At 40.4% G+C, this 12,086-nt stretch overlaps 1 protein-coding gene across 1 annotated transcript in view; it reads right to left on the minus strand.

Annotated features, from left to right (window-relative positions):
- Positions 1 to 3,313: 3,313 nt before the first annotated feature.
- Positions 3,314 to 12,086, minus strand: part of LOC140199082 (cilia- and flagella-associated protein 47-like) — a 697,686-nt gene continuing 688,913 nt past the window's right edge. Inside the window, exon 64 of the mRNA XM_072260570.1 lies at positions 3,314 to 3,804. Within this exon, the coding sequence (XP_072116671.1) occupies positions 3,580 to 3,804 (225 nt within the window). The 3' untranslated portion in view covers positions 3,314 to 3,579. The remainder of the gene's footprint in view (positions 3,805 to 12,086) is intronic.

A 12,086-nucleotide genomic window follows, 5' to 3' on the forward strand; every position in this document is an offset into this window, starting at 1 on the left:
ATATGGCAATTGCGCTCGTGAGTGTGCACGTGTCAGCTAGTTATTATTTCATTGTGATAGTATTTAACTCCATTCTTTCCCAGCACTGAAACGCGTTGCTGCCTGCTTGCATTTAGCCTTGCCTCAGAAATTGGACTGTCAAATCAACTGACTCTGAAGACTAGCAGTATTCATTTTATATTTAGCTATTCTTTTCAGCCACAGTGTGAGGCTTTGTTTTCCATTTGAGAGCTTTAGCTAATGGCCTTATTTGGTCTAGCGTTTATTGTTTTCTTTTCCCTCTAACTCTGTTTGCATTAAAGTCTGTGAACTATCGATCTGCTTCACTGTCTCTCACTCCACATTGGAGTCATATCTGAACCCGGTGACAATGACTTACACTAGAAGTGAACAGCAAATTAATTAAAGTGGAGTTGGACACTGGCTTGGCTGTTTTAGTAATTCCATAGAATGAATTTGAATGGCATTTTAAAGATACTGAACAGAAGCCTACAGATAACTAAGAACTTATACTAGAGAAAAGGTAAAACCTGTGGGAATGTTATTTGTAACATGTGAAATACAACAACTAACAAGCCACATTGGGCTTGTATGTGGTAAAAACAGGAGGGTCAGCAGTATGGAGTCATGATTGGCTGACACAACTACAACTTGATTGGAGTTCTATCCACAATTTGCATGTCTCATCCCCTGAAATGAAGCATAGAAACATAGAAAACCTACAGCACAATACAGGCCCTTCGGCCCACAAAGTTGTGCTGAATATGTCCCTACCTTAGAAATTAATAGGCTTACCTATAGCCCGCTATTTTTCTAAGCTCCATGTAGCTATCCAAAAGTCTCTTAAAAGACCCTATCGTATCCGCCTCCACCACCGCTGCCGGCAGCCCATTCCATGCACTCACCACATCTCCTGGACAAGCAGTCGTGGCAAGGGACTACAGAGGTGATCAAAAGTGGGTATTTGGAAAGATTAAGGATGGAACTGTACCGCTCTCTTTCACAGTGGGGTTTGCATCTGATGTCATCTAGAGAGGACACATCAATCAGTTGAGGAGAGCAGAGTCAATTGTTAGAGAGGAAAGGTGGCGACCGACATCAGAACCACTTTCTGCAGTCTCAGAGTCAACTCCTACAAGCACCACAGAGGAGGCCCCAGAACCAGAACTTGAGATTGATTCACAACCTCAAATTTCACCAGCCAAGCAGTGATCCCCCTTGTCAGGAAAGATGTTATCCCACATCTGAATGGGAGAACGTAAGACTTCCAGTGCTGTGGATATCTATATAGTTGCTGTAGTATCTACCATACTGTGTATACAATTGAGATACATTCTCTATTGAGCTGGAGTTTATAGCTCAGAAGAGAGAAGTATTGTGTATTCAGTATTTCAGTAATATTTGAGTAATCTTGTATATACAGTATATTGGTTGATTAAGCGTTCTTGTTCATTTAAATAATTCAATACTGGTTATATGTATAAATACATGAATTGCGTATGGCATCATGCTACCACGTGATATGTGCACGTCTCGCTTAAACACGAAGTTAGACTCACATTTTGGACTCCTGTGTCTTCCTTTGAATTAGTTTACTGTTGTAAAGATACTAAACATAACAAAAAGCATCATAAGAAATATGAGTAGAAGTCAGCTTAAGGTCCCTTAAGACCACTAAGTCATTCATTAAAATTGTGGGCTTTTTATTGTTAACCTTCCCTGTTGGTTCCCCATAACCGCTGACTCTGCTACAGGTTCCTGGGGGTGCACCTGGATGACATACTTGAGTGGAGCATCAACACAGAGGCTGTGTACAAGTAGGGCCAGAGTTGTCTCTACCTGAGGAGACAGAGGTCCTTTGGAGTATGCAGGCCTCTCCTTCACATGTTCTACCAGTCTGTAGTCACCAGTACAATCTTCTATGTGTGTGCTGGGGCAATGGCATCAACATGGGTGATGCCAACAGGCTCAATAAACTGATTAGAAAGGCTGGCTCTGTTATAGGAGTCAAATTGGACAAACTGAAGACTGTGGTAGAACAAAGGACACTATGAAAAATCCTGGAAATTCTGGACTATGTTTCTCACCCTTTGTATGCCACCTTAGCTGAACAGAGGAGCACTTTTAGTAATAGACTAAGACAACTGCACTGCTCCAAAAAGCGCTCAATAAGGTCATTCTTATGCTCGGCCATTAGGCTCTATAATGATTCAACCTATAGCTAGGGAAGTGACGACCCCCTTCCTGTTCGACTGTTTGTGGTAACTTATTTTTTATTCTTTCTACTTGCCTTCTAATATTTACACCTGTACACTTGTAATGATACTGTGACACTGTAGTTTCCTTTGGGATCAATAAAGTATCTATCTATCTATCTCTATCTATCTAAACCTAAAACGTGTCTACCTTGGCTTTGAATGTATTGGATTCTTCAGCTTCACTGTTTTCTCTGGCAGACAATATCAAAGACATAACTCTCTGAAAGAAGAAGTTCTTCCTCAACTCCATCTTAAATTGGCTGCCACTATTCTGAAACTGTATCTTAAGGCTCTTATTTCCCCCACAAGGTAAACTAGGGGTTCCCTGCATGTAAAAACATGTTGTTATGATATTGAATTGCGGATTGGGGGAAGGAGTTGTGGTGTTAGCCAAAGAGGTGCCCAGGCTGTGGGATGTACAAAGTAGCTCAAGGTCCTCCTAGATACTTCTTAAAGTATCAGTAAAATAAGCATTGCTGTGGATGAAGAACATGTTTCTTTCATCAAACATCATCTGCCACTATGAAAGAAACACACACCTAACCCATGAATGCTTGGCCATTTCTTGACAATTGTCCACATTTCAACATTCATCTTTCCATTGTCCCTTTTATGATATTTCCCATACCAGCAAAATTAGAAAGACCGTTTTCAGGATTCATAAAAAACTGAATGAAAATACCACAAACATGTCAGTGAATGTGAAATATGAAATGCTCCACTGCAAATGGAATTGGTTTTAAATATACCTTCCATTATACAGTGATGAACATTTTGCATTTTATAATTCACTGTTTAAGCAGAATTCTTCACTTTGAATACTTATTTAATTTATTTTGTTTATGTTAATAAAGTAACATTAATAATTGAAGTATACTGAACAAATATTTTATCAAGCTTTAAAAACAAATGTTACCCGCAGAAAGACTGACAAATAATTATTTCTTTCAGTTTATTATTAATGATGAACATTAATTCTAACTCATGTACCAAAGATTACAGTTGTTGACAAGCTATTTGGATGATCAAAGAAAATTTTTTTAATATTGTGAATGCAGATAAGATTCATCTTGTACAAACAAAATGACATGAATAGACATGGTTACACTGACAAGGATTATTGGAAAAATACAATGCATTAGATATAGTCATGCAACAAACACATGTTTATAGATGTTAATGAAAATATGATAATTTTTCCATCTAAATCATTTAAAAGTTATCAGTTTTTATTTGCACATCAGAACAAAGTAATTAGCGTTCTTACCAAATTTAAACATTTGCCAAATAAAGGTCATTTGAAATGTAAATTACTTTATATTTACTTTGCTCTACTTGTCTTGCTTAATGTGACTAGAGGAGCACCTTTAAGAGGAGAGGACACTGCAGTTGCTTTCACCTTGAGATTTTCACGAATAAAGTTGCGTTGTTGTACCGAAACACAGCGACGGAATCCTGTTGTGATGGTTTTACCATGTTGAACGTTAGGAGGATTATATTGGGGATCCAAACTATTGATCTCGTACATCCATTGCATATCTGCAGTCTATAAATACAAGTGATGAGGTCAAACATTTATTTTTCATAGCTTTTATTTAGTTCATATACAAAACACCACGTCAAAAATTCTAGAATTGAGACAGGATTTCTGTTTTCACAAAGGCCAATGCACTGGTCCCAGCAAAAATCTTGTGTCCTCTAATAATGTGGTGCTGATCAGGCAAGAATGAAAGTCCTGCCAGTTGAGAAAAGTATGAAATGGATTAAGGAAGAGAAAGTAGAATAAGTACCATTGAGAAGTGTAATATACCATAAAAGCCTCTATAGAAATGTGGAAAGTAAAAGATTGGGTGAAGATAACTTGAGTCATTAAAGCCGGGTTCTTAACCAGGGTTCCGCGAGAGGTCTCTAGAGGTTCTGTAAGAGAAGAAGAAGAAGGAAGCCCTTAACTCCGAGTGGAGTCATTGGGACGCCGTGATGACGGCATTTTTTTAGCAGGCTTTCTTATTTTTACGAGTTCCAGTTGCTGACTCAGTGATTAAAAAAACCATCGTTTTCTGAACTCCACACAACGCACGACGCTAGCACTCACAGTGGCGGGCAGTAACCGAGCAGCCCCGCCAGCAATCTCATTAGAGGCCTCTCAGCTCAGTGCGGCAGTACGCAGTAGGATCGCGTTTGTTTGGTTGAGTCCATTCTCAGTTTCTGATGTGAGATAAGGGAGGCCGTTGATAATTGCACAGAGGGGAGGACAGTAGGCTGATAATTGGTGAGTGCTGTATTGCACAGAGGGGAGGATGGTAGGCTGATAATTGGTGAGTGCTGTATTGCACAGAGGGGAGGATGGTAGGCTGATAATTGGTGAGTGCTGTATTGCACAGAGGGGAGGATGGTAGGCTGATAATTGGTGAGCGCTGTATTGCACAGAGGGGAGGATGGTAGGCTGATAATTGGTGAGCGCTGTATTGCATGGAGGGGAGGACAGCAGGCTGATGAGGAGTGTGAAGTGTGTTTTCCGAGCATTGAATGGACTCACCCAATTTGGGCAGTGATTCAGCTTCTCCCTCCAGAATTATCTCCCCCAACTTCCCCTGATGTACCACTGACTGATTTATGGGAGCGAACAAACTCTACAGTAGTAGAAAATTGGAGGGAAATTTTTAATCTAAAGATGGTTCAATGTGGCAAATTTTGAAGACAAGGTTGTGAGATGGAAGAGGAGGATTCTAGGCCTCGGCCTACGGACAATTTTGATAAGGCTAATGATAAAGAATTACTATCTCCTGAGTCATTTCACTGCACTAGTGCAACAAGGGACACAATGATAGCTACTTATCAATGGATTTTACATAGACTGGTTATCCAAATAAAAAGGCTCAGGAAGCAAGTTATTTACTAGCAGAACTTATTACTCAGAAAAGGAAAAGTCACACAGTTGGTGAGAGCCTAATAATGCCAGCATGTAAAATTAAAGTGGGTAAAATGCTATGACAAGATGCAGTATGAGAAATTGAAAAGATTTCACTCTCAAACACTTCGATAAGTCAATGTATTGATGACATGTCACATGATGCTGAAGAGGTTTTGTGTGACAAACTGAAAAAAAAACAGCTTCTCTATCAAGGTTGATGAGTCAACAGATTTCACCAATAAATGTCATGCTGTAGCATTTGTAAGATTTGTAAATGATGGCGAAATTCAAGAAAACTTTTTCTGTTGCAAAGAGTTGCCCAAAACAAGCAAAGGTCAAGATACATTTAATGTTTTCTCTTCATATCTGGAAACAAAAGGTCTGTCTTGGAGGAACTGTGTTGGCACCTGTACTGATGGCATCCCATCAATGGTTGGCTCCATGAGAGGTTTTGATTCTCTTGTAAAAAAGAAAATCTTGACATTATCACAACACACTGCTTCCTTCACAGAGAGATGTTGATGTCATAAACTCTTGGAGATGAAATAAAAAAGGTTGTGGATGATGCGACAGAAATAGTTAACCCTGTGGCTGTACCCTTGACAATAAGTACTTCTGCTTGAGTACTGTTGGGGGGGGGGAATCGACCTACCTGGGGGAAGCAACAGTGACTGCGCCTCTGGCAGACAGTCTGGCCCTGTGGCTCAGAAGGGTAGGGAAAGGAAGAGGATGGCAGCAGTGATAGGGGACTCTATAGTTAGGGGGTCAGACAAGCAATTCTGTGGATGCAGGAAGGAAGCACAGATGGTAATTTGCCTCTCAGGTGCCAGGGTCCGGGATGTTCCTGATGACATCCAAGATATCCTGAAATGGGAAGGAGAACAGCTAGAGGTCGTGGTACATATTGGTACCAACGGCATAGGCAGGAAAAGGGAGGAGGTCCTGAAAGCAGACTACAGGGTGTTAGGAAGGAAGTTGAGAAGCAGGACTACAAAGGTAGTAATCTCAGGATTACTGCCTATACCGCGCGACAGTGAGTATAGGAATAGAGTGAGGTGAAGGATAAATGTGTGGGTGAGTGATTGGAGCAGGGGGCAGGAATTCAGATTTCTGGATCATTGGGACCTCTTTAGGGGCAGGAGGGACCTGTACAAAAAGGATGGGTTGCACTTGAATCCCAGGGGGACCAATATCCTGGCGGTGAGGTTTGATAAGGTTACTGGGGAGAGTTTCAACTAGGATTGCTGGAGGGTGGGAACCAGACTGAAGAGACAGAGGAAGAGGCAGCTGGGTCACAAATAGAGACAGCTTGGAGACAGTGTGAAAGGGAGGATAGGCAGGTGATAGAGAAGGGACATGCTCAGATTGATGGTTTGAGATGTGTCTATTTTAATGCAAGGAGTATTATGAACAAAGCAGATGAGCTTAGAGCATGGATCAGTACTTGGAGCTATGATGTTGTGGCCATGACAGAGGCTTGGATGGCTCAGGGGCAGGAAATATTACTTTGAGTACCAGGCATTAGATGTTTCAAAAAGGACAGGGAGGGAAGAAAAACAGGTGGGGGCATGGCGCTGTTGATCAGAGATAGTGTCAGAGCCATAGAAAAGGAGGAAGACATGGAGGAATTGTCTACGGAGTCTCTGTGGGTGGAAGTTAGGAACAGGAAGGGGTCAATAACTCTACTGGGTGCTTTTTATAGACCACCCAATAGTAACAGGGACATCGAGGAGCAGATAGGGAGACAGATTCTGGAAAGGTGTAATAATAACAGGGTTGTCGTGATGGGAGATTTTAATTTCCCAAATATCAATTGGCATCTCCCTAGAGTGAGGGGTTTAGCTGGAGTGGAGTTTGTTAGGTGCGTTCAAGAAGGTTTCTTGACACAATATGTAGATAAGCCTACAAGAGGAGAGGCTGTACTTGATTTGGTATTGGGAAACGAACCTGGTCAGGTGTCAGGTCTCTCAGTGGGAAAGCATTTTGGAGATAGTGATCACAACTCTATCTCCTTTACCATAGCATTGGAGAGGGATAGGAACAAAAAAGTTAGGAAAGTGTTTAATTGGAGTAAGGGGAAATATGAGGCTATCAAGCAGGAACTTGGAAGCATAAATCGGAAACGTTCTCAGGGAAGCGTACGGAAGAACTGTGGCAAATGATCAGGGGATATTTGCGTGGAGTTCTCTTTAGGTACGTTCCAATGAGACAGGGAATGGATGGTAGGGTACAGGAGCCATGGTGTGCAAAGGCTGTTGTACATCTAGTCAAGAAGAAAAGAAGAGCTTATGAAAGGTTCAAAAAGCTAGGTAATGATAGAGATCTAGAAGGTTATGAGGCTAGCAGGAAGAAGTTCAAGAAAGAAATTAGGAGAGCCTGAAGGGGCCATAAGAAGGCCTTGGTGGACAGGATTAAGGAAAACCCCAAGGCACTCTACAAGTATGTGAAGAGCAAGAGGATAAAATGTGAGAGAATAGGACCAATCAAGTGTGATAGTGGAAATATGTGTATGGAACTGGAGGAGACAGCGGATGTAGTTAATGAGTACTTTGCTTCAGTGTTCACTACGGAAAAGGATCTTGGCGATTGTCGGGATGACTTACAGCAGACTGAAAGACTTGAGCATGTTGACATTAAGGAAGAAAATGTATAGGAACTTTTGGAAAGCATTAAGTTGAATAAGTCACCGGGACCGGATGAGATGTACCCCAAGCTACTGTGAGAGGCAAGGGAGGAGATTGCTGAGCTTCTGGCGATTATCTTTGCATTATCAATGGGGAAGGGAGAGGTTCCGGAGGATTGGAGGGTTGCGGATGTTGTTCCATTACTCAAGAAAATGAGTAGAGATAGCCCAGGAAATTATAGACCAGTGAGTCTTACTTCAGTAGTTGGTAAGTTAATGGAGAAGATCCTGAGAGGTAGGATTTATGAACATTTCGAGAGGCAAAATATAATTTGGAATAGTCAGCATGGCTTTGTCAAAGGCAGGTCGTGCCTTACGAGCCTAACTGAATTTTTTGAGAATGTGACTAAACACATTGATGCTGGTAGAGCAGTAGATGTGGTGTATATGGATTTCAGCAAGCATTTGAACCAGCTGAACAAGTCTCTGCAAGACCCAAGAGAAAAGGTTTTGACTTCAAGTGACAAGATTCTTAGATTTAAAAGGAAACTGAATCTTTGGAAAAATCATGTTGCAAAGGGAAATCTTGAAATGTTTCCACTGCTGTTTGAGCTTGAGAGTGAGGAAGGATATCAGAAAGTCTCAAATCTTATTGAAAACCCCCTGGAAGAACTGCAGAACAAAATTGAACAGAATTTTTCCTCCTTTTCAAGGCAAGTGTACAACTGGATGATGGACACTTTCTCTGAATCTGCTGTTCAGTCTGAGAACTGACTGGGAGAAGAGGAAGAACTATATGAGCTGCAGTCTGATTGTGCACTCAAGATGAGATTTACTGACTTGCCCCTGGACAAGTTTTGGATTTCTGTAAAAGAAGAGTATCCTGCCATTCACAGGAAAGCAATGAACATTTTTCTGTGATTTTCAACCTCTTACATGTGTGAGCAAGCTTTTTCTTTTTTAATAAGCATCAAGAGCAAGGATAGAATTCATCTCATTTCAGTTGAAGGTAATATCCGTGCATGCTTATCTCAAGTTTGATCGGAATCGAGTATCTGTGCAGCAAAACACAAGCGCAGGTTTCACATGCTAGGCCTATATTTGAGCTTGATCATGTCACTTAGTGAGAAAATGTTTTTATAAAGTCTTGTATAAAATTGTGTCTTAGGCTATATTTTTATTCATACTGCTTTGAATTATGGCTTTTAGTAACTTTACTATTCAGCATTATCATTAAACTTTCATGTTGTAAATAGCATTAATTAGAAACAATTTACAACCTTTATTTAAATTAAATCTACCCAGCCTACCCTTAGAAAAATTAAATCCTGTTTTGGCTTAAGACAGTTATTTAACAGAAATTTATTATGTTTGCCATATGAGTTTTTAAAATTTATGAAAGGGAAATAAAGAGATTAATTTCAAGAAAGGTAAGCTAAGCTTAACAACCTATTTTTTCTAGAAAGCTTAGCTAAAAAATAATTCTCTACTTGAAAGAGCATTGACAATTAATTTCGGATTATTATATCTACAACTTACTGATCACACTAACATACCATGATCAGTAGATATAATAATTTTTATGCAGGGCTTCCCTGAGACCTGAAAATTATTTCAAGGATTCCTCCTGGGCAAAAAGGTTGAGAAATGTTGCATTAAAGGCTGAGACAGGAAAAATTATATTGGGCAATATGTATAGTCCAGAGGAGTTTCACGAGAATGATCCCAGGAATGAAAAGATTATTGTATGAGGAGTGTTTGATGGTTCTGGGTCTGTACTCAGTGAAACTTAGAAGAATAAGGGCTATCTCACTGAAGACTGAAAGGCCTAGATAGAGTGGACATGGAGAGGACGCTTCCTATAGTGGGGAGTCTAGGACCAGAGGGCACAACCTCATAATAGGTGCCACTTTATGATAAAGATGAAAGGGAATTTGTTTTGCTAGAGGGTGGTGAATCTGTGAAATTAATCACCACAGTTGGCCATAGAGCCCAATTTATTGGGTATATTTAAAGCAGAGGTTGATAGGCTCTTGATTAGTAAGGGTGTCAAAGATTATGGGAAGACGGTAGCAGAATGAGGTTGAGAAGGATAATAAATTAGCTGTGATGGAATGGCAGAGCAGACTCATTGGGCTGAATCTCCTTATTCTGCTCCTATGTTTTATGGTCTTATAGTCTTTTGGAATAGGATGATTGGAAATGAATGAAACACAGTTTCTGTTTGTCTTCAAAGAAGATGTAGAAAACCTTCCACAAATTGCAGACAACAACAGGTTTAGAGTGAATTAAGAGATAAAACCAGCATTTAAAAAACTACTATCGAGAAATTATTGGGATTGAAAGCCAGTAAGTCCTGAAGATCTAATGATCAAAGACTAAGGAACTGCAGACCAGTTAGCCTGACATCTGCAACATGGAAAATTGTGACAGGATATTTTGACAATAATCGGATTGTGCAGGATCAAAACTGATTTATGAAAGCCTCATTTTTGATAGCAAATCTGCCAGGATTTTAAGGCTGGAATTTGCAGAAAAGGGAAAGGGAAACCAGGGGATATGGTGTATTTGGACTCTCAGAAGCCTTTGATAAGGTTCACAGAAAATATATCAAACATAATTAGCCTTGTGGGTAACACACTAGCATAGTTTGAGACTTGAGGATCTGTGAACACACTAAAGATGGGGAAAAGTGAAAAAACCCGGTCATTTTTAACCTAGGAGGCCAAGGTCAGTTAGATGCTGCAGAGGTTGTTAACGGGCCTTCTGTTTTCATGATCCATATCAGTTATTTGGATGAGAGGATCAAATAAAGTACATTCAAGTTTAACTGATATTGTCAGCTGTGAGGACTTCAATATGACAGATGACCTGAAAAATGGGAAAGCACGTGAAAATGGCATACGGAAAGCATGTGAAAAAAAAGTGAGTCAATTAACTCAAACACAAGAGATTCTGCAGACGTTGGAAATGCAGAGTAACACACAAAATGCTGGGGAAACTCAGCAGGCCTGCCAACATCTATGGAAAGAGTCAATATTTCTGGTCAGGACCCTTCATCGGGACTGGAATGGAAGGGGGAAGAAGCCAGAATAAGAAGGTGGGGTAGGGGTAGAAGTACAAGCTGGAAGGTGATAAATGAAGCCAGATGAGCAGGGGGAGGGGAAGTCAGAAACTGGGAGGTGATCGGTTGAAAAGGTAAAGGGCTAAAGAAGAAGGAATCTGATAGAAGTGGAGAGGGAACCAAGGAATAAAGAGAAGGAGGAGGGGCACCAGAGGGAGCTGATAGGTAGGTGAGGAGAAGAGAAGAGGTAAATGGGGAGCCAGAATGGGGAACAGGAACAAGGAGAAGTGGGGTGGGGGGGGGTCTGAAATTACCAGAAGTTAGAGAAATTGATGTTCATGACATCAGGTTGGAGGCTACGCAGGCAGTAGAGGAGGCCACGGACTGACATGTTGGAATGGGAATGAGGATTGGAATTAAAATGGTTGGCCACAGGGAAATCCTGTTTGTTGCAGGAGTGAAGGTGCTTGACAGAGCAAAGGAAATTAACTCATAGGAGTAAATATAAACATGTGTTTTAAAGGTGCTGGTTGTCTTAATCATTGAAAGTTAGCATGTAAGGAGGTAAGAAGGCCAGAAACAACCATGGCTGGAATACTGTGTGCAGGTCTGGTCTCAAAACTCAGGGAAGGAAATACTTGAGGGAAATACTTGTTATGGATTGATTTTTGGGATGGGCTTAGGTTGCCTTGTGAGAAGAGACTCAGCAAAATTGGCTTGTAACCTCTTGGCTTTAGAAGAATGAGAAATATCATCACCAAAACACACACAATTTTTACAGAACCTGATAGAGTAAATATAGGGATGATATTTCCACTAACTGGGTTGATGAGAAACAGGAGTTACAGTTTCAATGAAAGGGATTGGATCTTCAGAACTAGAAGGAAAGGTAATTCTTTACCCAGTGAGTGGCTAATCTTTGGCATTCTCTCTCCAAGAGGACCATGATAACTCAGTTACTGAGTATATTCAAGCAAAAGATGATAGATTTTTGGATATAAAAGAATCAATAGATATAGGGATACTACAAGAATGTGGCAAAGCAGGTGAAAGGGGCCAAATGGCCTGCTACTTTTTTCATATTCTTATTGCGCAGAAGAAATATTGAGCAGAAAGGTAAGAATTGAAAAGAAGGTAAATAGTGCAAGAGTTCACTGGGTCTTCTCTTGTAAATAAATATACCAATTTGGATACTGTTGCAGGACATGATATCTTATTAGAATTCAGTAA

The sequence above is a fragment of the Mobula birostris genome, chromosome 6 (genome assembly GCF_030028105.1).
Source record: "Mobula birostris isolate sMobBir1 chromosome 6, sMobBir1.hap1, whole genome shotgun sequence".
Classification (NCBI taxonomy): Eukaryota; Metazoa; Chordata; class Chondrichthyes; order Myliobatiformes; family Myliobatidae; genus Mobula; species Mobula birostris.